Source organism: Gobius niger (genome assembly GCF_951799975.1).
Source record: "Gobius niger genome assembly, chromosome: 19".
Classification (NCBI taxonomy): domain Eukaryota; kingdom Metazoa; phylum Chordata; class Actinopteri; order Gobiiformes; family Gobiidae; genus Gobius; species Gobius niger.
The window spans coordinates 4,183,069-4,209,805 of record NC_136870.1 but is presented as its reverse complement, the minus strand read 5'-3'; the positions used below and the strand labels follow the sequence as shown (position 1 = coordinate 4,209,805).

The 26,737-nt window shown below is 43.6% G+C and overlaps 1 protein-coding gene across 10 annotated transcripts in view; it reads left to right on the top strand.

The window, feature by feature from the left end:
* The first annotated feature begins 577 nt into the window (after positions 1-577).
* The window catches only part of LOC306979126 (shisa family member 6), a 133,706-nt gene continuing 107,546 nt past the window's right edge, over positions 578-26,737 (top strand). For all 10 annotated transcript variants that reach the window (XM_079577964.1, XM_079577969.1, XM_079577971.1 and 7 more), the window contains exons 1-3: positions 578-706; positions 980-1,954; positions 6,155-6,312. In XM_079577964.1, coding sequence (XP_079434090.1) covers positions 1,416-1,954; positions 6,155-6,312 — 697 coding nt within the window. In that variant the 5' untranslated portion in view covers positions 578-706; positions 980-1,415. The remainder of the gene's footprint in view (positions 707-979; positions 1,955-6,154; positions 6,313-26,737) is intronic.

Here is a 26,737-nt window from a genome sequence, read left to right as displayed (position 1 = left end):
CCTGCCTCAAAACACACTCATGGAATCACAAAACAAAAGCTAACAGGCAAAGCTAGCTGTGGGCTAGCCCCACTTTAGCAGTATTTACATTGTCTAATTGAGTTGTGGCACAATGTGCAATATTCCTCTCTTCCTTTTCTGTCAGCGTAGTATTTACTCTCACGGACAAATAATAAGTAAAAAAAACACACACCATGCAGTGTAGAAGCATACGTTACTTAGCTCTGCTTTAAGTCGGTCCAACTTAAACACAAACGTCTGCCTCACTTTATTTGGGTTGAGCCAGTGGATTTTTACAATACAGAAACTAAAATCACAGGGGAAACACTAATGCTTGGGCCACACATGTGCAATCAAACACATTGTGTTGAAGAGGGAAAAAAGCAAAGTGAACAGGATGACTCATGAGTGAATGAAGCAGGGGTAAGGAAACATGATAAAGAAGGTCGTTTTTATATGATGCACCCAAATAGCTAAAACGATATGAAAGAACTGAAGAACTTCGTGCGTATGTGTGAGCGGCGTGTGCGCGCGCGTGTGCGTGTGTGTCTTTTGGGCAGAAACGCCGAAACTGACGTCAGACGCGGAGGGCGGGGCCAAGAGTGAGGGAGCGGGGATGACCGAAGGACTGCTCCAGAGTGCGCGCGTCCTCCTTAGTTTCAGGACACTGGGAGCTCAGCAAGTCCCCGCGGGGGACCTAACGCAGGTATGCCGCTGTAGGAAGCCTCCATAGACTAAAGTTCAGTGCGGAGGACGAATCACTGCTCATAGAACAGTTGATAACAATAATGCAGCAATGTGTATTTGGTAGTTTGTTCGGGATCACGAGGGAGGCTCATTGCGCTGTGGTGATGTGGTTAAGTGCTGGAATGAGCGCAGGTTTCTTACCGAATTGTAAACGCGCCAGCTGCGAGTATGAAGCAGTCATGACGCTGCTGTGACGCGAAGACCTAACCAGTGCCTTGTTTGTTTTTTCCAGCTCAAGTTTGACTCGAGCATAAGTGACCGGGGCTGAATCCGTCCAGCGCAGAGAAGGAGAGCGAGAGAAGGCACGGCTCCGGCGGCGTTTGGGAATTCAGCACCACGGACAGCGACGGCAGAGCGCGGAGAGAAGGAGCGCAGCCGAGGCGCCGCGGACCTCCGGGCAACAGCACCACGGACAGCGAAGCCTGAGCCAGAGGGAGGGGGAAAGGCGCGCGCATTGGAGTGCTGTGGCGTCCTCGCGGTCAGGAGATGCAGCGCTCGTGCCAAAGCGTATCAATAAAAGCAGCGACGTGCCCTTGACTCATTTATTTCCAGCGATGACGGCGGCGCTGGGAGAGGAAGACTCGCTGGCCAAAGACTAAAAAAAAAAAAAAAGAGCAAAAAAAAAAAAAAACCTGCAGCCTCTCCACGCGACCTGAAGTTAGTCAAACATGGGGATAGGACACGTCTTGTTGCTCCTCATGTACCTGGACCCTCTCGGAGTGCTGGGCGCCGCGACACCCGTACAGAAAAAGCCCAAACCGCCTTCGACAACTCGGAAGCCGCCCAAAACCACCCAAGTAGCGCCCACCACCACCACGCTCCAGCCCCGGACTACAACAGCGGCCAGCACGCACGACACATGCCTGGGCTACTACGACGTGAGCGGCCAGTACGACAAGATGTTCGAGTGCAACAACACGGACCACCGCTACTGCTGCGGGACGTGCTTCCTGCGCTTCTGCTGCGAGTACAAGAAGGACCGGCTCAATCAGAAAGCCTGCGACAACTACCAGAAGCCCAAGTGGGTGCAGACGGCCGCCCCCTCGCTCGTGCCCACCGGAGACCCGTACGACCCCAGCATGGACCAGACCAACACGGCGGTCTACATCACCTGCGGGGTCATCGCCTTCATCATCGTGCTGGGGGTGTCCGCGAAAGTGGCGTACGACAAGGCTACGGAGCCGCCGCAGGAGATGAACATCCACAGGTAAGCGCGCGTGGAAAGGAGTCCTGGCGGCGTGTGCCAAGGACTGGGTTTCCCTTTCAGACCGCCATGAGACCAGGGCAAACGTGCTGCGCTTTAGTGATCAAATGCCACCAGAGCATGAGTGTTGATGCCATTGGAGTGTCCCCAATGTTCTAGACGTAGGCTATGTTTTTTTTTTCTTTTATCCAAGGAAATGTTGGATTGCCTCCTTTCCTAAGAATAAACTTATTATGAATTGGACAAAAATCATTCTGTAAAAAAAAAAAAAAAAATGTTTTTTGTTTGCCGTTTCCGCTTCTCAGGGTTCTAAACTTAATAACTGAGATGTCAACACAACCTGGTCTTTGAAACGACTTGTTATATTTGATTATTACTTGACTATTACTCATTTTTTTGAGAAAGAAAATGAGTGCAGAAATGAGTTCTTTCTCACGGCCTTTTCGGCTTCATTTCCCCCCTTCACCGTGCGTGTTGATCCAAATCCACGTTTGTTTGCTAAATTCTTTACTCGGAATACTTCACAAAAGCACACGGAGAGCAGGGGCCGTTCTGTCACAATGGCAGAGGCAACGGTTTGTCGTCTGAAACAGAACATTCCAAAACGGTTTCCCCCCGATCGATTTCCCTTCGACAACAGCGAAATGTGTAGCGAAGATGTGAAATACCTGGCTATCTTTTGTTTCGTGTGGATAGTAAAATAGGAAGTCACACGAATGCAACCTAATGACCCTCTCTGGACTGTATTCAATGCATTCCTATGAATATCTCCAGTTCAGGTAGCTTGGGAGTTACCAGCGCCTTACCCAGCTCTTTCCTACACAAGCTCGATGATTCAAATGATCAGTTTCCCCTTAAGGGCATCACATCGGTGTCCCATAGTTACACAAGTATCTCTCTGCTGGTTTTATCGCATCAAAGTAGCTTACTGGAGTTTGCAGTCAGGCACATACTATATGAAGATTGTGCTGTGAGTTTTTGGAGCAGTCCTGGGATAGGATCATTATAGCTTTTAATACATGACGGGGTGGCATCGTGAATCACTTCTTACAAAACTGAGTCATACGCAAATCAGATACAAAGTAAAAAAAAAAAAATGACATTGAAATGAAAAAATTGAATGGAAATATATGGATTTTTTACATTTCGAATAACAAAAAAAAAACGATAAAACTCACGTGACATGTTGCAGTGTTTAGGCCTGCACCATGTTATTGACGACACAGCCATCCTGAATAAAACAATCTTCAAAATCATCCTTCGAGGCCGGTGCTTTCAAAATAAAAATGCTCCATTGATGCAGTAAAGATGGACAGCTTAGGACATACATGCCATTTTGGGGCGATTTCCTCTCATAATGCAACACAAAAGGCTATAGGTGAATATACGTCAAAGTCATTTGTTGATGGAGCAACGGGTGCCGTGACTGGATCTGGAAAGACGTGTTCAACCAAAGGCCTGTAGGAACACGCGTGTGCGGGGGGGGGGGGGGGGGGGTTGCGGGGAGCAAATTGCACGGTGGAAGCCGGTTGTTTGGCCGGCGAACGTTGCGCTCCCACAGCAGCGCTCAGGCGGGCACATCAAAGGCCCATGTGCGCTCCTTTGGCTGTGCCTAAGCCTGTCTGCCCCCGTGTATCTCTGAGCCGAGCGGGATGGCCTGTGTTTGCACATTTTTTCCCAAAGCGTGGCTGCTTTTATCTGGGCGACTAACATTAGAACGGACCGTCGGCTGAGAGACCTGTCAGGATGAGGCAGGCAGCTGTCACACATCACCCTCCCCCAGCCTCCCCATCGCACACACCCCCACGCACGGCAGGGACGGGCTAAAAACCGAAAACAGTTTTTGATGATATTCCACATTATCATCCGTGCGGTTACATGCATCTGTGTGACCAGCATTCCTTCCTTCTAACCGGACCTTCTTCTGCTTCAGTGCATGTTTGGAAGCACATCGGTGAACAAACGCTGACACACGTCATTCTCCCAAGATTGAATTTTTTTATTTTTTTTTATTGGATGCATTATTCAACACTTGAGCAGTCTTAAGTCTGTGAATAATGGATCATGTTAACACAGGCTGTATCAAGGTCGTGTGACATGTACGCGCCACTGAGTATTCAATAAGGACGGGGAAGAGGGGGGCGGGAGCAATGCAGTCGAGGCTTTTATTACATCGCACACTCGAGCGCTTAGGAAGACTTTCGGACGACAGAGCAACGGCGTTTCATGCTTGATCATTTAGCGGCCCCGGCGACTCAAAGAGAAGATTGCATTTTTTAGATGTGAACATTCCTAATTTGAAAGCAGAGAACCTCTAGACTTCAGTCGCTGAGCTTTAATCAATGAGGCTTCACTAGCACTAGGACTTGATTAGGGACAAGGTGTGGAATGTGGACTGGAGAGAGTTTTTTGATCGGAAAAATGATCAATGCTTTTCAAATCAGTGTTGATTGATTGATTGAATTAGGTCATGTTTGTGAAATGTTTATAGCATGCCCTGCTTTAAAAATCATGCATATGTATTTTAAACACAGAACCGTTTCAAATGTTTTGCATATGTTATGTTAAACACAGCTAAAGAGGGGAGGAAATGTATTTTGGGCTGTGAGAAAATGTTAAAGGGATATTTGAGGATTTTTGACATAGGGCCACTGTCACGATTGGGCCTTTTTGTTCTCCTGGTTTGTGTTTATCTGTTCTTGGTGTTTTATCTGTCTTTTTGGTCTTGTGATTTTCTGTTTGACTTCCGTTACCTGCCTGCCCCGCCCTGATGTGTTCCACCTGTGCCCCGTTTCCTCTTGCATTTTATACCCCTGTGTTTCCCTTGTGCTTTGTCGCGTCATTGTCTTCGTCAGCCCCGGTTTTTAGTTTTGTCTCTGGATTGTGTTAGTGTGGTTTTCGTCCTTCATTGATAAACATCACCAGTTTTGTCGCAGTCCTGCATTTTTCTGTCATGGTTGGAGGTGGGAACGAGGAAAATGAAAACCCAAAATGCAGGACTGCAACAAAACTGGTGATGTTTAATGAAGGACAAAAAACTAAGTCAAACAGAAAATCACAAGACCAGAAAGACATGTCAAAATAAAACACCAAGAACAGATAAACACAAACCGGGAGAACAAAAAAGGCCCAATCGTGGTTTTGTGGCGCTAGGCTAATGCAAGGCTAGCACATTTCTACGGTATCAGCTAGTCTGCATTAAAAACAGTCTCCACAGGTGCTCCACAGAGCACCTGAGGCAAATCATTTATAACACCAGACTAACCATATACATGTCTGTGTCGATAGAGTAATTTTAACCATTTTGCATTTAAAATAACTTATATTTGAGCAGCATCAGCTTTGTGGTTGTATAAGCTACGCAGCGGCGGAGTGATCTGCTAGAAAATAGTTCCTCAAAATGCGATCATTCATGTGATGCAAGGTCAGTTATATTCCAAAAATGATTCTATCGACACAGACATTTATATGGTTAGTCTGGTGTTTTAAGTGATTTGCCTCAGGTGCTCTGTGGAGCGCGTTAGACTGTTTCTAAAGCAGGCTAGCCGATACCATAGAAATGCACTAGCCTAGCACAAGGCTAGTGCCACGAAACTCTTCAAATATAAGAAATGCATGAATTACAAAAAAAAAAAAAACATCTCCAGAAATCAGCAACACTCTGGAGAACAAGGAAATGAGGTCCTATGTCAAAAATCCTGAAATATCCCTTTAATTGGGGATTAAAAGAAAAGCGTGATTCAGCCTGACGTTTCGCTGCTTACTGAGTACACGGGACATACAGGAACACATGGGGCCCACTTCTTCAGGAAACACCAGATAACAACAACAAGAGGGTCATTTACAAAGTGTTACAAAAGTGGATCAGCAGCAGATTTTCACTCACGCAGTTTTCTCTCATTTACGTATCAGATTCGGGGCTCTATTATTGCAATATATGCAATTTCATATTAACAAATTAGGTGCAATATGCCCACATATAGCAACAAGCTCTTTTCCAGCTTACACTAAACAATAATAATAATAATAAAAATAAAAAAATAATAATAAATGACCCCCATATATGTATTTAATAAATATACAACATTATGACTTTGTTAAAAGCTCTAAAAAGACAATCTCTGAAAGCTGATCAAAACGTCCGGTTTGATCAAAAGCAGCTCATCACTACCATTAAACTTTTCCCTTTTGCATCTTCCCTAGGGCCCTAGCGGACATTCTGAGGCAGCAGGGACCCATCCCCATCTCGCAGTACGATTGTGAGAACTTCGCTGCTATGAATGGATCTCCCAAAGACAACACCCCGGTCAGAACCTCCTCCAAAAACCACTACACCCCAGTTCACAGCAAGTCCAACCACGGTAAGAGCTCATGCTTACAGGAAATGCAAAGCCTGGTTAGAACGTTTTAATGTGGACGTGCTGTACCTCATTTGAAAGCTGAGGACCATTCTTGAGTGGGACGGGGGGCACGAGAAATCTTGCAGTATCTAATTAATTAAACACATTGGCATAAGGTTTTGGCAAAGTGGACGTAACCAAAGCAAGTAGAAGCGTGAAGACAAGGTAAAACCAATACTGCAGTGTCACCTTAGTGCTTATGAATCTCTGGGCCCCTCACCGGCTACACTTCCTAATTTTACACCCTTGCAAACAAAGCTTTCAGTTAATCTAAGGGACTTGATTTGTTCTAGCTCATTGACTAAATGGCTTTTAGTCTCTGTCTTATGTAGTTTGTTATGGTCAACATTGAGACTATACTAAATGAAAACCGGAGAGAGAAGTTGTCATGAATCAAGCGTGCAGGTTTATTTAACATATGCATATGGAGAGACATTCTGCACAGGTTGTACAAAGATGCTCTGCCAGTCCAGAGCCAGGACATGGTATTTATACAAACAGACGGTATAAGATCATACGACCAGCGTGGACCAATGGTGTAACCAATGATGTAATGGTCAAAGTAGTCTTACATTGTTGAGATGCAGATACAGCAGATACATGAGGCACCATGGACAAGGGCATCACTATAGATTAGATGACTGGTTATCCAAAGAACAAATGAAGTTATCTAGAAGGAACAAATGAGGTAATGCTCACTGAATATAAAGCATTTGTGACATGGTGAGAGGAATAAACTGTTAATGGTTCAGATTTCTATAACAAGCTCCAAAGTTGTTGTTGATTGAAATAAACATAGTTCACGTGGTCAAAACACAACCTTAGGATCGATTTCAGGGATTTTAAATCGATATAGGCGTATTCAAAGAATAATCAATTCAAAACGATTAATTGATTAATTAACCTCTAGGGCCAGATCTTGTGACTGGCGCAGTCCTTGCGCAACTCTAAACGCAAGTGGTACATGCGTGATCTTGCATGTGGCGCAGGTTTTGCGCTTAAGGCTGCGCCTCTAGGGAGAGGGCGTTATGAGAAAAAGAGGCGACTGAGGCGTGGTTCATTACAAGCAGCCCTCACGCTGCTCTTCTATGGCAACCTTCACATTATGTTCCTCTTTACATCGCGCTGCCTTGTCTTCTTCCTTAGAATCAACGTCAACTTAAAAACAAAAGCGAAATTGCTGGATAACTCTGCAACTCCTCCGCAGCCGATATGACCGTTTCTGATCAATTAAATCCTGTAGGTACATTTCGTAACTTTGGGCATTCGAACGGTGTCCAACGCGAGGCTGCTGCCTCTGTCCCGCCCGCTCACCTTGGATCTGCAGCGAGTGTCTGCAGCAGCGGAGGGACACTTTTATTTCTTTAATCTTTATTAAACATTGCGCGCTGCATCATGCATGTTACACGTTTACAAGAGAAGCCCCCCCCTCGCAACCCGCCGCCTTCCGCAGGTCTGGGGAAAGCATGGGGAGGGGGCGGCACCACAACATGGCAATGCGAGTCTGTCCCCCCTCCTGTCCTGCCCACTTTTTGCGCCAGGTATGACACTGAAGATTGCAAGGAGCACCACCCGTCTGCGCACTCGTCTGCTCTACAGCCTGCGCTATGAACCACAAGATCTGGCCCCTGGTGTCACCACATGCAGTTACCGTATGTCTCAGGAGACATCATGATTGAAATGTGCGTTTGGCCAATGACAGCCTGTATTATATGTTTGTGTTAATTATGTTAGTAAAATAAAAACTTCACTTTGTTTTTCCTCTATGCCCCACAAAACGTGTTTGTTGTTGTCGGTCGCCTCACATTTCTGGCAGTAAGCTGCAGCTGTGGCTAACACTGCAGAGTGAGGGTGAATGAATAATGGAATGTGAAGGTGGTATAAATACAGAGGTATATATCAAAAGAATTTTTGTAAACATTATTTATGAGTGTTGTTGACGCAAGCAGAGAGCAACACATGAAATAATCAGAACATTCATAAAGTGTGCACAAAACTGTTCCACAATGATCCAGGTTCCTCCGGTTACTCCGGTTTCCCCCACCACTGAAACATGTACAGTAGGTTCCCCTCTGGGGCCAGGACTCCCCTGAAAAAGAGATTCTTAATCTCAAAAGGACGTTCCTAGTTAAATAAAGTAAAAAATAAAAAATAAATAAATACAAATTAGAATCCCCAACCTTGACCATTGATGCTACTTTCGCCTCAGTATTGTCCCAAAAAATATTGTTGAATATGAATTAAAAACGAGTATAAACCTGCAAATGATGATCAGAACAACTCATAGGTCTGTCAGGTTTGGTTCTCCTCCTCTCAGAGACCCTCGCCCCTTAAGTAGCTCCACAGACAGACCTGGCCCTCTTCTCTTCAGAGATACGTCATAATTGTGCAGAAGTTCCTCTGTCAGGCCCAGGTCTCCCCTCGTCAGAGACAATCTGCAGACGATCTGCATCGAACAGATCAGTCTGTAGATGCAAAACAACTTTCTCCAGCTAAACACAGACAAAACTGAGATCATTGTTTTTGTCCCACAGACACAAAGTGTTCTCAGTCACCTTGAGTCTCTCTCTCTAAAACCAAAAAATCAGGTTAGAAATCTAGGAGTAATCATGGACTCAGACCTGAACTTAAGCAGCCACATCAAAGCAATAACATCAGCAGCTTTTTACCATCTGAAAAACATGGCTAAGATCAGAGGAATAGTGTCAAAACCAGACTTAGAGAGACTTATCCATGCATTTGTCTCCAGCAGGTTAGACTAATGTAACGGCGGCTCACTGGCCTCTCTATAAACAAGCGGTCAGGGGTGCAGTACATCCAGAACGCTGCTGCTCGAGTCCTGACAAGAACCAGGAAATACGACCACATTAGTCCAGTGCTCCGGTCTCTGCACTGGCTTCCTGTCGTTCAGAGAATAGACTTTAAAACAGCTCTGCTTGTTTCAAGTCTTTTCATGGTTTAGCTCCAAAGTACATCTCTGACATGTTAGAGCCGTATGAACCATCTCGGGCCCAGAGAACTTCAGGGAGGGGCCTCCTGGTGGTTCCCAGAGTCAATAATAAACACGGTGAGGCCGCGTTTCAGTTTCATGCAGCTAAAATCTGGAACAGTCTTCATGAGGACGTGAGACAGGCCTCAACTCTGACAATGTTCAAATCCAGGCTGAAAACAGTTATTTTTGCCCGTGCATATGACTGAAAGTATTTTATCTGCACTCTTACCTTTTACTGTAATTGATAAATTTTACGTTGATGTCTTTATTGATTCTATTTGCTTTTGTGTATTTATGAATTGCCTTGTGTATGAATTGTGCTCTACAAATACACTTGCCTTGCCTTGCCATAGAATTGATCTGGTACAGGCTGATAATGTTACTGTGACACACTTTTGGATCCTCTATGCACCTGTGCCTTGGGGTTGTTTCCCAGATCTCACACTTCATTTTAGAAACTAGAAGGTTTTGGCTTTCAAATGAGGTGTCACACTGGCATATACTGTATGCTGTAAGCTCTCCTGTCAATATGCTTTGAGATTTGGATAATCATAATTGCCAACCCTAACTCCAACCCTACCTAAACCCAGCCCTAACCCTCAGATGGTAAGTAACAGGTTAATCTGTTTATTTTGGAGAGCAGTTTCTACTGGGCAGTGCGAGCGATGGTATTATTTTATTGTTTTTTTTTATCAGAAGCATGTAGTAGGTATTGCGGCGTAGTGCAGCAATCGTGTGTACAATGCACTATCCCAAAACATATTTGAATGGCCCTAGTGTGGAGTAAATGCTTAGTAGCTTCTTTGCAGGCCTACAGGGTTAGCGTGTATGTATTACATGTATTATAATATTTCACTGGACAGACAATAAAGTCCAATCAGGCTCTTTTTTCCCCTCGGCATTAGTTTGTTCTGCGAAGTTGCCGTTATTCTTGTCTTCCGCCTGTGCTTCTGCCTCCATTCTGTGGATGGCATGGCGACGGGGAGCTTTCAGGGCCGCTCTCGGGCCCCTACTGTGCTCAGCCTTTCAGTAGTGTAATCTCCAATGTTAACATCCAGTAATCATCCCATTTGAGCGAGCTAGCGTGAGTGGTGCGGCGACGGAAAAAAACAGGGCCGCAAACGCTTGTAATTACAGAGCAGCGAGGTTCTGACAGGCCTGGCATCGGCTCAGACCTGCACCGAGCCAAGTGCACTGATACAGGGGCAATAAACCGAAAGGGCAGCGTGACACCCAGAGGGAGAGGATAGAAGGTGATGGTGCTGGCATTCACACACAGCTTTCTGTTTGATATTTGCTTTAATCTCTGATATCATTTATGGCTCTTGAAAGGTGATGTACGGACGAATCATTTTTTTAATGCTTTAAAATTATTCTTATTATATATATATTTTTTATTATTATTATTATTATTATTATTATTATTATTATTATTATTATTATTATTATTATTATTATTATTATTGTTGTTGCTGTTTTTGTTTAATTATATAAATTAATTAATTACTATGTTATTTAAAGAGGGGGTATTGTGCTTTTTTCAGTCACATAGCACCAGTCTATATCACACTACAATGATGAGCAAACCTTCTGTTGGTCTGTAAATGCAGTAAATTAGAATAACTGCCTTGTATAAAATGTCTCTCTCAAAATGGCTGTAGCGAATGTCTTGAAATAGGCCTCTGTCTCTTTAAGAACCTCTGACCCTTTCCGACACGCCCCCTCCACACGCTGTCTGTGGCATCAGTGGGGAGGGGGTTCTGCTGAGGAGCAGTGGTTGGTTGCTCGGCTGGTGACGAAAGCTCGGAGGCGTCTCCAGGAGGTGGGGGCGTTCCTAGGAGGACTCAGGCAAACCTATCCCTAAAATGGCCGCCACCAGAGTTTTTACAGATTACCCAGAAATACGTGAATGTGCCAAGGCAACACTTGGATTAACTCCTCTAACTCGAGTTGACAAACCCAAGGTTAAGGTCAAGGTCACATTTATTTATAAAGCACATTTACAAAACAGTCATCACTGCCCCAATGTGCTGTACAGGTACAAAGTGCACTGTACAAACAAATGGCTTTCATTAAAGAAAACCAGAATAAACACGAAACAATGAAACACGATGGGAAAAGTGCAAAAATAAACAGTAAAGATATGCAAACATTTTCTGCTCATCTCGTGTGCAAAGAGATGAGTCTTTAACAAAGTTTTGAAGCTCTCAGCTGAAGTAGCCTTCAGCTGAGTTTAGAGGGAGAGTTCCACAGTGTAGGGCCTGCTACTGCAAAAGCTCTGTCCTTTACTTTTTAAATGAGATCTTGGACGAGCTGGCATCCACTGGCCTGAGGATCGCAGCGCTCTGACAGGGGTGTGTAAAGACAGCAAATCAGATAAATAAGGCGGCGCCAGTCCATGGATGGATTTAAAAACAAGTGATAAAATTCTGAATTCAATTTTTAGTGAAGAGAAGACAGAACAGGACAGATGTGTTCGTGTGGTTTGGCTCCTGAGCGCAGGCGTGCGGCGCGTCTGTGAAGCGATGACTGCTTTAGACAAAAATACATAGAATTACATTACAATAATCCAAACGAGTCGTGATCAAGGCATGGACAACCTGTTCAAACCATAGACTGTAGAAAATAATGGACGTCTTATGCTCACTCCTCCCCGTTTACCAGAATGACCACGGCCGTGGGGCAATTCATGGCGGATTTACAGGCTCCCCCTCCCCAGCTCTGACGAAGCATGTTCCTAAAAAGGACATACGGGCGGGATTTTCACCTGCTCCAATGCTCACAGTCCGAGCCTCATTAAGTACGAGATTTCAAAAAATCATATTACGAAAACCAGCCTGGTTTCATATATTGTTATTAACCCAGTGTTATCACAGGAGGAAGATCTAGCCTAGTCTAGCGTTGAAACAATTGAAACCAGGCTTTAAAGTAGTTTTTAACGTGTCTAAAGTCCAATGCTTTTCAATGGGGGCCTAGCGGCGATATGGAGGTACTGCAGCAACGGCGGAGCAATGGCGGCCCCCACGTTTGTGGTCAAAAAGCAGGGCAGCCAGCGGCCATTGGTTCAAACTGGTCTAAAGGCAAGTAGCGCTTTACCTTACTTAGAAGCATAAGTTGAAAAAAAAAAATGTTTCTACTGTGTTTTTCTGCTTTTCAAACTGAAATGAACTGTCAATATGACATCCAAGACTTTTGGCGGAAAAAAACAGCAGCGAGACACAAGTGAACCAAACGCACTGCCAGTGAGGTCAGGCTCCCCAACAACACTGTCTCTGTCTTTTTCTCATTCAAATTGAGAAAACTGAGCGACATCCGTTTTTTGGCTTTTTTGAGGCATGTTAGTAAAGTCACATAGATCTGTACGTCATCGGCAAAGCAGCGAAACTCAATGTTGTACGTCTTAAAAATTGAGCCCAATGGCAGCATGTACAATGAAAAAAGAGTTAGCCCAAAAATTGAGCCTTGGGGTACCCCGCAAGTTAGGGGGGCATTTTGTGATGTAAACCACTTGTGCACTGTGCCGCTCATCCCAACACATGATTCAAGACGGGATATTAACATTTTGTGGTCAACAATGTCAAAGGCTGCTGTTAGATCTTAGAGGACTGCTGAAAGGCCAGAGTCAGTCATCATTAAAAAAAAGATAATTGAAAACCTTTAAAAGAGCCATTTCAGTGATGTGCAAAGATTTAAAGCCAGATTTGAATTTTTCACAGAAATCAAAAGAGTTAAGGGTCCAAGTCTTTTCAAAAGAGGCTGGACAATAGCCTGTTTTAAAGCACTGGGAACAATACCAGAAGTTGGGGAAGCATTTATCAAATTCAAAATGCAGAGATCAACAGAGTCAAAACAACTTTTAACAATCTAGCAGGAAGGTTATCCAGTGCACAATTTGATGGTCTTGAAGGCAGCCTCTGGATGAGTAATACTAAAACGCTGGTTTAGTTGACCTTGGGTGTCTCTGAGGATTTGTGTCGTATTCATGTGAAACAGGAGGAGTCACTGCTAAGAGGCCAATCACAGTTCATCTGAATATTCAAATCTATCACTGAATTCATGATGAATATATTATACAGCGCCATGCATGAGACGGGCCTAAACCAAGCAGCACAAGGAGAATGATCACATTTGTAACAATCTTTCAACTGAGATGCAACACTCGTGCTATTATGTGGTAATGCAGTCATCTGAAATCTGCCACATACACAATACACAAACTTAATAAAATCTATATGTGCTTCGATATAAAGGACTTCTGTCACCGCAGAGCAAGGTGTTTCCTCCTCTTCCCTCTCCGCTCCTCACGCCCTCCATAAACTGCAGAGTTTGGGTGAGAGAGCAGAGGATTCTCTCCTCTGATTGGTCAAAGAGCCGTCTTCTAATCTTAGCTGGAACTAAACCTGGGCCCGAGCAGGTTATGCGCTAAGGGCATGTTTCCATGGAGATCTACCCTGCTGAGAAAGCTATACGGACTATTACACTACTCACCTTCTAATTTAGCTTTGTAATAGGATCCCCTCTGGCCCCTGATGGGACCCTATTGTACACGTTTGTTGTGGCTGGGGAAAACGGAGCTCCCGGAGGAAACCAACGCAGACCAGGGGAAAACATGCAAATTCCACACAGAAAGACCCCATCCGCCTAGAGATCAAACCTGGTTGTGAATCGTGAATATGAATTGTGCTAACCACTATGCCACAGTGCTGCCTGCGGTTTGAACGCTTCTCATCGTAGTGTTTTGCATCATTCCCACAATTGTGAGTAATTATTATTAGGATTAATATTCCAACTTGCACTCTGCACTTTTAAAGTCCATGAAGCAACAATAGACCTTTTCTGAGCAGGATCACTACCAGACTGAATACTCGGTTTACTGACATCTGAGAGGTGCATGTTTTACACATTTCTCAATTAAAAAGACACTAAATACTAGTGACTGCACCAGACCAACAACTGAATGAACGCATTCCCTTCCAAACAGGACTTTTTTGTTAGAACCTTGTGGATAATAAGAGCTGATTCTACACGACAGCAAAGACATTAATGAGTGCAGGAGTAGCCTGGTTCAGTCCTGTCTTGTCGTGCGTGTCTTGTTGTGTAGACACTGTGAAAAGGAGCCCGGCCGGAGCTGCAGTGTCTGCTCACGTCTTTGCTCCAGAGCCGTGATCAGATCGGATCACTGCTGAATCTCCATGCTGCGCTTCAGTCTGCTTCTCCCTGAATACCAATGTGTTTTCAGATTTACAGGATTCAGCGAATGCACCTGACACATGAGCAGCTGCGGCGCATTCACTGCCACTTGGTAAACTACATTTACCAACTGACCGGAGAATGCCAGGGTATATGTAATGCTGCATTCCAGTTTTCCCTGGACGATGGATTTTCTGATTTCCGACCTGTACATTTCAAAGCAATAACCCCTCTGATCTGAAAATCCTTGGAAAATTTGGTTGGATTTGACATGTCCAACTTTGAGAAAACAACATATTAATGCGTATGTATCTTTGCATCATAATAAATCCACTATATGTGTTATATTTGATTTGAATGTCAGTTATTAATCTGATGTTTCAGTGTAGTTTTCAGTGTAGTCTCCATGTCTCCTCAGCTGCCTGAAGCTCTGTGAGAAATCCCACTGAAGCTCTGCTTCAAACGATGGTGTTGCTAAATGGTGATTGGTTGTCTCACAAATTGAGTGGAGGCTAGAAAATACTGCATATCGAGGGAGACTGGAGTAAATGGTAGAGCTGGTCTTCCTGCAGGTGCACATTCTCATTAATCCCCTTGGCAAGACACTTCACCCACGCAGACACCTACAATTATTTTCTATTTCAAAACATAGGTAGTCAGTCCATTGTTTTAAGAATGTAGTATTTATTATTATTAGAAGGAAAACCCCTTGAGATGTGGCATCTCGTTTGCGAGGGGGTCCTAAAGAAGAATATCACAAAACATGAGAAAATAGATCTAAAAATAATAAAACAAAGACAAACAACAAGCGTTCATGGAGTGTTGTGAATTTCTTTAGCCAGTAGGAGTGTATCAGTAGGGTCTGGTGCTGTCCAGTTTTTCATACCTGAGACTCTTTCACAGTGTCTGCCACTGTGATGGTAACTGGATTCTGTTCAGGTTGCTTTGGTCCTCTCTCAGAGCCACCAACCTCTGTGCATCACTGTGGTGTTCTGCCTCCTTCTCCCATATGCATTTCCAGTGCTGTTTGGTTTCCAGGCTTGGCGGGTCTGCTCTGCTATTGTTACCCTGCCATTGAGCGTACACTTTAGCTGGTTGAGCAGTCGGTTTACTCGTCTTGCTTCAAGACTAGAGTGTATCTCTTTAGACGGCTGGCCAAGGCTTGGCTAAATCTTACAGCAAGTCATTGAGAGTCATTGGCCTCAACTCTCGAGTTAAGTCTCAAGTGAAGTTTCGTCTAAGTCAAGTCTTGTCTTGGAGGATTGGTCATGTCAGTCTCAAGTCCCAAAAGCCTGACTCGAGTCAAGTGATATTTAACTCGAGTCTCCCACCTCTGGCTCCTCTACAGTCTGATGAAGTGAGAGATGTTGTCTAGTGGACAGCTCAAGCCTCCTCCTGCCCTCCTGCCCAGCTTGTTCAGTCTCTTCCTGTCTCATTCTGTGCCCAGCAAACAGCAGCATAGTGGTCCTGAATAAAAGAGTTAGAGTCCTGAACACTCCACTTCTGCTGAGAAGGTGGAGGTGAAGGTGACTTTGGCCCATACTAAATACAAACTCATCTAAATATAATTAAAAATAGAGCAATTAGGGAAGTAAAGAAGTAGACCATTGTAAGATGCGGTTTGTCACCCAGGGCAAGCTTAACTACAGGATTGTAAGGTAAAGTAAATGAGCTGAGTGCATACCCTGTAGTTGGATGTGGGGTTTGTGCTTGTTCCATGTCTTTCTGAAAGCTTAAAGCAGTTCTACCAAGTGGATATTTTCGGTCCTATGGGTAACTCCAGAAGGGCATTGATATTCTGTGTCAGAATGTGATAAAACATGGTGGTGGGCTGGTGGCTGAATGAGTCACTGAATATTAGAAAGAGCCTGACTCTCAGAATACATTAGACTCACAATGACACTTCACAATGGAAAAGACACAGAGACGTGTCTGCAGACTCCCCGTGTGTGTTTGGAAATGGTTTTGGCCATTCTAAAGGCAGGCTGACCTGCATATTTGAATCTCACCAGTGAATAATTGTGATCCTAACCACTCTGCTGTGAGCAGGTTTTGTGTGTGTATGTGTGTGTGTGTGTGTGTGTGTGTGTGTATGTATGTGTGTGTGTGTGTCCATTCGTGTGTGTTTTATCCATCCATTGGAATGCACTGAGGACAAATCTCTGATCAACAGACCCTTAGTCTGCTCGAAACAGGCCGATGAAAACAAACAAACAAACAAAGCCAACAAAGCACACCATTTATATTAATCGCAATGCCAAAAAAAAAGTAATTGGATAGTAGTAGAATGAAAACAGTGCAAAATGTTAAAGTTCTGTTACCGTATTATTACCAAGACATTAACATTGCTTGCTAGTTATTTGCAGTCTTTATCCATGTAAGGATTATTGATATTACCATGAGAGGTATGTAATTAGTTATCCCAGTCCAACCAGTCCAAAACAAGTGACAGATGCTGGATAATAAACAGGTTTAAGTAAGGGTTTCCTATTAATACTAAGAATGCTCTGTAAATGGGGCCACATATCACTTATAGTATATTTTATTGATTGACTATATATATATATATATATATATATATATATATATATATATATATATATATATATATATATTACTGGGGCTATTACTGGGGCTATCCCTTTTAAACAGTCTCATCTGATTTCTGAATTTCTGAAGCTAAGCAGTAACGGGCCTGCGTTGTATCAGGAGAGAATGTGTGGGAATCTGGGCGGAGAACTTTTTATCTCCAAAAAGGTCATCTATGAGAGCTGTATCAATCTGTAATGATGTAATAAAAACTATGCTGGGGTTGGGTGTTAGCAACCCTCACATGGCTTTCGCTGTATCTTCATGCGGAATCAGACACACACCCTCGCGGTGAGGGAACAACACGGGACGGGAAACCGACTATTCCGCTTTGTGTTACTGCTGTTCAGGTTGTTTGCAGCGTGCTCATGCAAAGTAAAGAAGCTTAGGGTGTCACACCAACTTGTCATGATAAGCCAGTCCCACCTGTGTTTGCTCTATCACGATTGTATACCTAACGACTTTATATAAGATGTGCAGTTCTATAAGTTGCTCCAGCCTTGGCAACTACCTGGCCATGAAGGGGGTGGACCCGTCATTCCGACATCCCGCCAATCAAACACTTTTTTATACCTCTATTCCAACAATTGTTTTGGGCGTAGCCTGTTCAGTTTGTAAACTCCACAATCCTTAAGGTTAGGGTTAGTTCTAGTAGGCCCATGCATTTTTAATTATTATCTTTTGTGTCGGAATGGCAGGACGTTGCACAAAAGATAAAAGTGTCACCAGTCCGACAAAGGGGGGGAAAAAATGTCATTCTGAAAATAACAATCAGGTGAAATAATATTTTGATATACAAGTATAAGTCGCACCCTAAGCCAAACTATGAAAAAAAAAAAAAAAAAGTGTGAATTATAGTCAGGAAAATACAGTAATAACAATCCAAATCAATTCTCAAGGTGTAAAAAAATATGCTGTATATTTGTAAACTTTTTTCTTTCTTTTCTGTTCTCAAAAGTAAAACCAAGTACCCACTAAAGACCCATTTCTCTCAAATATTGTTCACAAACTGTCAAAATCTGTTAGTGAGCACTTCTTCTTCAAGTGCACAGATCCTTGCATCATGGGGCCGTGCTTTATCACGCTGCAACACGAGGTGACGGTCGTGGACAAATGGCACCACGATGGTCATCAGGATCTCGCCACAGTAAATCTGTGCATTCAAGATGCCATCAATCAACCGTACCTGTGTCTGCTGCCCATAACACAAGCTGCTCGTGTTTGCAAATGTTTGTGAATTGAATATTTATGCTGTTTTGAAAACACAAACAGGAAGGAATGGCCCAAATATTAATACAATGGTTGTTTTGGCTATAGCCTAATGTGCATTGCCTCCAGTGACCATTTTTCTCATGAAATCTACTAACAGAGCTGAAGCTTGTGCTGTCAAACCGTAAATCAAGTGTTCTCTGTAAGCATTCCTTCCATAATCATAAACCAATTTGAGATTAAAGAGTTGTGGCCCAGCAGCAAACATACACTTTTATGACTCTTTCCTTTAGTGTAGTTTGCTAGTGCTTCTATGACATTTCTAAACTTCAGTCCCCACTTATGTACATGTGTCCATTCGAGAGCAGTTCATGCTGCCATTGTGTCCTTGGGCAAACACCAAACACGATAGTGTGGACGTCACTTGTGTGGAGTGATCGGGTTGTGGTCAGTGCAGCTGAGACCACTGTATTCTTATTATTTAACCACTGTACCACCATGCTTCCCTTTCCTCTGGCTCCTCCCAACACAGCCCCAGGTCCGAGCTTCCTTTACCTCTCACTGCTGACACTGTGTGGCTTGGTTTTATGTGTGCAGGATTTTGTTACATATGTTTTATGTTATGGGTTCATTACAGTTAGCATTGATTGCATAGACACGACGTAGCACGGTCAGCATCAGCTTTGTCCCGCTCAGAGGGAAAGGATGACTCCACGCTAGGAGGAGGGAACACAAATAATAACAGAAATAATGAAAAAGCTGTTTTACAAATTAAAATCAGGCCGTAAGCATAGAATTAAGACATTACATTACAGACGTCGAGCACTTCTGTTCCGCTGTGACGACACAACTGAGCAGGTCAGTCGTTCACCAGCAGAGGGCAGAGCAGCTGCTCAGAGAGCAGGATTCAGGAGGATTACTGAAAACTGCGTGAATGAAGCCAAAACAACACTCTGGGGGTGTTTTTGATAAGGAAATAGCAGAACAACATGGCTAAAAGCTCCAAAAAGTCGATTTTGCATGATATAGGCCCTTAAAGATTATTCTAGACAACTTTGCATTTAGAATATTTATGCATGTTTTTTTTTTCCACTACATTTGACCTCAGTTTGGCTTTGACAGCAAAGACAGAGACCTGGATTATTACGAGAGCCACTATCTTTGTGCAAGTGTTGCTTTAGCGCTGCATCGCTGCGATCCCCTCACTTTCCAAAATGGATTTATCTTCGTAGCGGTGGTGAAGTACATCCAGTTTATGCTTACACATAAAGAAAACAAGCGATGAGCTCTATACTTCGTCGTCACAGTGATACAAATGCTCATGTTGTCATTATGTCCCTGATCTAATACACAGATGAGCCACAGAGACGAGTTACGCTTGTTTTGGAGTAGACAATTAGACGAGTAAATGCCCCGTCTGAACGATCATATATTTTAATGGCTGAAACAGACTCAGTTCTGTTATTACTGATCGCTAAGTTCTCCCAACTATGGTGATACTAGAAAACGATAATGAAGATACAATTTAGTTTAGGTGTATTGAAGCGTATTAATATTTTAAATGCAGCATTTTCATGGACCCCAGGAAGAATAGTCTTTACTTAGGTCAAGACTAATAGGGATCCATTAATAATAAAACAATAAGCAAACATGCATCCCCCGTTTAGCTGGTTTTATTTACTGGCCTCCAAGAAAATTGCAGTAATCGTCTAATACTTTATTATCGGGAAATATCACATCGCATAGTATCGGGATACAGAGACTAGGCAACACACACCCCTACAATACAGTATTGAAGTGAAGGGACTGTGTCTTATGCTGTGCCACTTCATTAAAGGGATATTTCAGGATTTTTGACAAAGGGCCTCATTTCCTAGTTATCCAGAGTGTTGCTGATTTCTGGAGATATTTTTTTTTGTAATTCATGCAGTTCTTATATTTGAACAGTTTCGTGGTGCTCGGCTAGTGCAAGGCTAGTGCATTTCTATGGTATCAGCTAGCCAGCATTAAAAACATTCTGACCCGCTCCACAGAGCACCTGAGGTAAATCACTTATAACACCAGACTAACCATATAAATGTCTATCGATAGAATAATTTTTTGGGATACAACTGACCTGCATCACATGAATGATCGCATTTTGAGGGACTATTTTCTGGCAGATCACTCCGCCGCCGCGTAGCTTATACAACCACGAAGCTGATGCTGCTCAAATATAAGGTATTTTAAATGTAAAATGGTTAAAATGACTCTATCGACACAGACATTTGTCTCAGGTGCACTGTGGAGCGGATCAGACTGTTTTTAATGCAGGCTAGCTGATACCATAGAAATGTGCTAGCCTTGCACCACGTAACTCTTCAAACATAAGAACTGCATGAATTACAAAAAAAATATCTCCAGAAATCAGCAACACTCTGGATAACTAGGAAATGAGGCCCTGTGTCAAAAATCCTGAAATATCCCTTTACAAACAACTGGATTTACTTAATTTAAACACTGGATTGGTTAATTTATACTTTATTCATCTCTGTAGAGAAATGTGTTCTCTGCATTTGACCCATCCTCAGTGTGGCTGGGCGAGCTGTAGGGGCAGTGAGCGGCCAGTATGGGCTGGCACTCGGGGACCCATCTCCATGATGTGGAGCCAGGCTGGTGGTCAGAAACACCTGGAGGATTAACCTATTGCTCATGGCGAAGAGCCATTAGTGACACATGACAAGCAATGTCGGAAGAAATTTCTCTCAGTAAATTCAGATTAAATGAAATTAGTTTGAGTGGCTGTTCCTGTTGTGTATAATTATGACAAACAGATTTTTAATTAAGCTACTGTTGTAAACTGCCAACACAGCTGATTCTGCCCATGACCTCCAGGTATCACTCGCAATTTGCTAATTCCTAGTTCGTCTGCTCTGGACAATTAGTCTGTGACCCATGGTGCACCTGTGCAGACTGGCTGACCTCTGGGCGGGTCTGAGGCCTTAATGATGGCCCCAGAGGTGTTCTTACCGCCCCGGTCATGGAGCCTGTTCAAAGGGGGGTGCCCACTTTGCGCCAGGACACAGGGCTAATTGTTTCCACTGCATCTCATTAGTGGCCTGTGAACCCTGGGGCAGCTCAGGGGGCGGGGGGAGGTGGGGGTGTGTGTGCTTCACTCTCATGCAGATGAAAGTCAAAAGTCCATACTCCGCTAAATTAACTTTGAATGGCTAATAAAAGGTCCATGTCACACATTATGGACTTTTGTAAGTCATTAACCATGTTGTAACATGAAAACTATAATGGAATAGTAAATTACTTCTTTGATCAGGTTTGAGTTGCCCTGATTACTTTGGTTAATCTTTACGAAGACACACGGAGACAGACAATGGCTTACGACTGTTTCTATTGTCATTTGTTTCTTACGTGCAGCAAAAGCACTGTGTATGAATGATCAGACCTGATTGTGCTCGGATTTAAACAAAGGAAATGCACACATGTATAATTTACCACACATAGTGCACAAACCAGCAGCAGAGCCAGTGGAGGCACAGAGAAGAGAACAGCTCGGCCTGAATCATAGGCAAAGGTTCTATGGGATCCTTACTTCGTCCTGACAAAAAGCTTGTCACCTTTGAAAAATAGAGCATGAATATTACAATCCATGTGCTTCAGAATCGTAGTGGAACTGACCGACAGTGACTCACATTTGGTCCTGAGCCACGACATGGAGCAAAACAGTACAACAACACTTTTTTTCATGTGACCAACTGTAGTGAGAAAAGTACATCAATCTGCTTCAGAAGGAGCAATACAAGCCCTTCACAAATTTAAACGGACATTTGAAATGCTGCGGCGCAAAAAAGCAGGTTCAGACCGCAGTTATATGTGATAGTACCATTATTTACAGTATTTACCTAATGCACTTCAGATTTCAAAATAAACACGAAGGGCTTCAGCCGAGATAGATAGTTCTAGAATCTAGATCCATAATTTGTCAAGTCAATTTCACGTGTTAAAACATAGTTAATATAAAATAAGCTGTATAATTCCTGGCTCAACATCTGCAGCTGAGTCTTCAGGCGCCGGACAGAGTGACACTGAAGCTAAACTTATGGTATTTTGCAGGTGTTTTGACAGTAAACGTTACATGAACGTTTACTGTCCATGTGATTAAAGCAGGAAGAATGTATGACACATATCTGTCAAACATGGTTCTGAATGCTTTGCTTATGGTGCACACTATTTATTTGAACTGTAGCCTACACTTTACTGTTTGGACATGAAATGTGGATCAAGTATCTTTTGGCCACGGGCACAGTTACAGTACGCAGGATGAGTCAGGCGTGATCAGCGCACACTAACATTCAAGCTCCAGTTCTCTAATGTACTCAAGACAACAATACATACAGTTTCTCTTAGCATTATGCTCAGCCCATTGCAGTCTCTCCCTCAGGGAACCAGAGCTCATGATGGCCATACCACTGCATTTTACACACTCCAGTGAATGTACATTCAACTTAGCTCGGGGCAGAAGGCTTTGCTCACCAAACAGAGGGTCTCTGCTTCAAACCCTCTTCACCAATCACACCGTGTGTCTCTGCACATGGCACGTGGCCCACAATGCCCACTCTGGTCACAGTTTGGTGGCTGGAAGGGCATTTATAATTATAATGAGTTTTAAATTCATGCGCTTCCATCAAAGAATGATGGCCGGTGGTTTCCTGCTATGGTCAACTGGATGGCTCCATTGCAGTATTTGTCCCGCAGAGGGTGTGTGTGTGTGTGTGTGTGTGTGTGTGTGTGTGTGTGTGTGTGTGTGTGTGTGTTCTGTTGATGGTCAGAATACATCTCCGCATAGTCTCCCATTATCAATGAAAGAGACTTTTAAACAGCGACTAAAGGAAAGCCAGTCACAGATGTTCATTAATATGTATTGTTCCAATCAAATAAATACAAAGATGTTTTTAACTGTAATTTCATAAATAAATGTAGGTCGCACGAAATAGCTTGGCAACTCTGATGTCTCAGCGTGTATATTTGCAATGTTGAAAAAGTAAGTAAGTGAGTAAGTGCTTTATTTGTCATTGTACAACGGCACAACAACATTTTGTTCAGGTGATGGGATAGTCCTGAGCCGCTGCGACTGAGCCGCGCCGCCACTGTGGGCCGATCTGAGCAGCATGTTTTTGGAGGTCGGGGAAAGCGTAGCACCCGAAGGAAACCTGGCTGCCTTCAGTCTCCTCTGATCCTCTGAAACGGTGCACCGCCTCTTGGGTTTATCCCTATTTCAGAGCGTGGTGTGCTGCACTGGTCAGCTCCACCTTCTCCTTCCTCTTCCTCCTGCGCAGCTCCCTCCGCTCCACAACAGTCTTTCACCACCTTCTGAGAAAAGCTTAGCAGTCAATCTGTTTTATTCTCTAGTGGACGTCCAGAACCAGAACAATAGTAGGGACAGAGGCCTGTGTGGCAAATATGTGAGTCTTGGCAGTATACCTCCTCCTTTGTCCCTCTTTTGGTTCCTATAGCTCCTCTTGTGACGCCTCCTCTGTGCTGCTGGTGTGGGGGCTCTTGTTTCAGAAGTGTTTCGGAAGAAGAAATGTGTAGGTCTCAAATGTAACTCATAGGCTAGCTGTTTGTTTACTTTTAACAAACTGCTTTCTTAAAAACACGGTAAAGACATACAAAAGTAAAAGCACAAGAAACCACAATTGCAGTTTGCAGAAAAAACTACTGTTACAGCCACTGCTGCCCTGAGGGTGGACTGACCTCAGACGGACATTCTCTGTCACAGGTTATTCATATTTCATTAATGATATTATGCTTGTTTTTTTATGTCGGTAGTATTTTACCTTATGTAGACTTATCTGAAGCTTCTCCAAATCAACATCAGTCCTCTCAAGCTCAGTTCAAACCTACCCTCCAATGTTTTGGAGCAACTCAGTGAAGGCTACAATTTCCCCAAAAAATGGAGAGATGCTGAACCAGTGAAACATTTACCATAATGTGAGGATTTGCCAATTGTTTCTAGATGAAAGATGTTATCAGAGCAAAATGACCAAACGTAATGTAAAAGTTGAAAGATATGTATTTTGCCTGCAGTGTCCTGAACATGGCAGCCAATCTCAGTTCGACTCTACAGGCTGGAGAACGCTCGGGTGTAAAAGGCACACAGTGCGCTCTTCAAGGGTCAAGGCCCTGCAGACCCTGTGATCACAAACAAACAGCACATCATCCATCTCCTTCAGCCCGTTCTCTGAACCTTAGTGTTGTCCTTGGATTGGCTTCATGCCGTCCAACACCCCCAGTAACTCACACCGAGAGAACGCTCCAAGGCCAGCACAGAAGCAAATGTACAGGAGCCCAAAGGGAAATAGTTCAACCTTATTTTCTGCTAAATGTCTGATTTACGACTGATTTAAACAGCATATTGTTGGCTAAAATACACCAGCTTGCACTAAATTTGATCTGATAATTCAAGCATTTCCTAGGGAGAACTAGCAGTTGCTCTAACTTTCTGAGAGTATCTCAAACAAGAGCACATATAAAGAAAAAAACATCCATCCATCCATTTTCTTCCGCTTTATCCGGAGCCGGGTCGCGGGGGCAGCAGTCTCAGCAGAGAGGCCCAGACTTCCCGATCCTCCAGCTGTTCTGGGGGGACCCCGAGACGAGACCAGGCCAGCTCGGAGACATGGTCCCTCCAGTGTGTCCTGGGTCTTCCACAAGGCCTCCTCCCAATAGGACATGCCTGGAACAATGGATTTTCTCTGGTAGTAAATAATGTAAAAAGGGAGGAGTAGACTGTCATTGCTCACTCCTCCCATTTTACATGAATTACTGCATTCAAGAGAAAATCCATTGTCGACAGCTCAGTCTCTTCCCACAGCACATGTTCCAAAAAAGGACAAAAAGATGGAAAATTGCTCCCACCTTCCCACCAAACATGGTCCAGTGCTTCATGACCATGTTTATGGTCGCCGAGGGGGGAAATAGAATCTTGCGGGATACACTATTTTTCACTCTTTTTAGCCATTCTACAGGTGGAATATGAACTTATTTATCACATACAAGTAAAGTCAAGTGTAAATCGGGTCTGTATGGATATTTTCTCACAGCAGATTGCTCTGTAGAAGTGAAAAAACGGCAGTTGTAGCTAGCACTAGCTAACCGTCAGCATTAGCCCGATGCTAACATGTAGCATCATGTTGGCATTCTCTGTTTTTTTATGTATTCATGGGCTGTTGAACCATTTTACTCCTCTCCATGTCTTTGAATCTTTATTTAGTAGAAACTATAGTCATAATTCACCATTTACTAAAGTTGTTTTTGAATAATTAGAGAAAGTTTCCCCCTTAACGGTTTTCAAACATGACCATATATGGGCGATTCCAGAGATGCCTCATATCCAACGTCTGAAGCAAACGTGCCCTCGGTCCCTGGAGTTTCCCCGGAGTTTCAGATCTTAGCGAGTCCGTGTGAGAGAAAAAGAAAGGCGGGCCGTGCGGTGGGCCTCGGCGCAGTCACGGTGGAGAGACCCGGCTTTAGCTTATTTCGGCTAAATATCTTCTGAAGAGACGAGACGCGGGTCGCGGGCTTAACTTTTTCCAGGAGATGTTGTTATGTTGTTCTGAAGTGGTGTTACGCTGTTTATCGTCCCACCGAAAACACAGAGGATCAGTTCCGCCTTGTCACTGTTAAAACTATTCTTATGGCAGACGTACGTAAAACGGACCGTGGATATTGTAATATCATCTCATGAGGCCAGGGGTTTCCTGAAGATGCACGCTGTCATTGTGTCCTTGGGTAATACACTTCACCCTCCACCCTCCCTTATCTGCGTACACTGGTGTGCCAATGCACAAGAACAAGCAAGAGGGACCTGCACTCTACAAAGAGAATAAAGACATAAACACTGGCAGCATTTTATTTCGGTTGCATTTCTTCTCTTCGGGACTCACAAACTTGAGGCAGGAAGAGAGAGTGTAGATGAAGAGGAGGAGACAGGTAGACCCATGTAATGCATCCCTCTTACCTTTCCTTTCAAGTAATCTGTTATTGTTAGATGTGAAAACAGCTGTCGCATCGCCCATGAGCATTACCATGGAGCGCCTGTTACTCACCACAACCACATTTTTGGGGATTATTATTTTGGGCAATACTTTGACATTTATGTGCTTTTTTAAGTAAAGTTGGATCCAAACCACAAAATCAGCTGCATTAATCATTAATAGTGATGACAGAATAAAACATTGTGCTGCCTTGTCACAAATAATTGTTCATAATAATTCATCAAGTCAAATAATGTTCTCTTTGTTTATTATGCAGTATTTTCATTATTACAATTTATGCATCCATCCATCCATCCATCCATCCATCTTCTTCCACTTGTCCGTTGCCGGGTCGTTGCATCAGCCCCTAGTTACA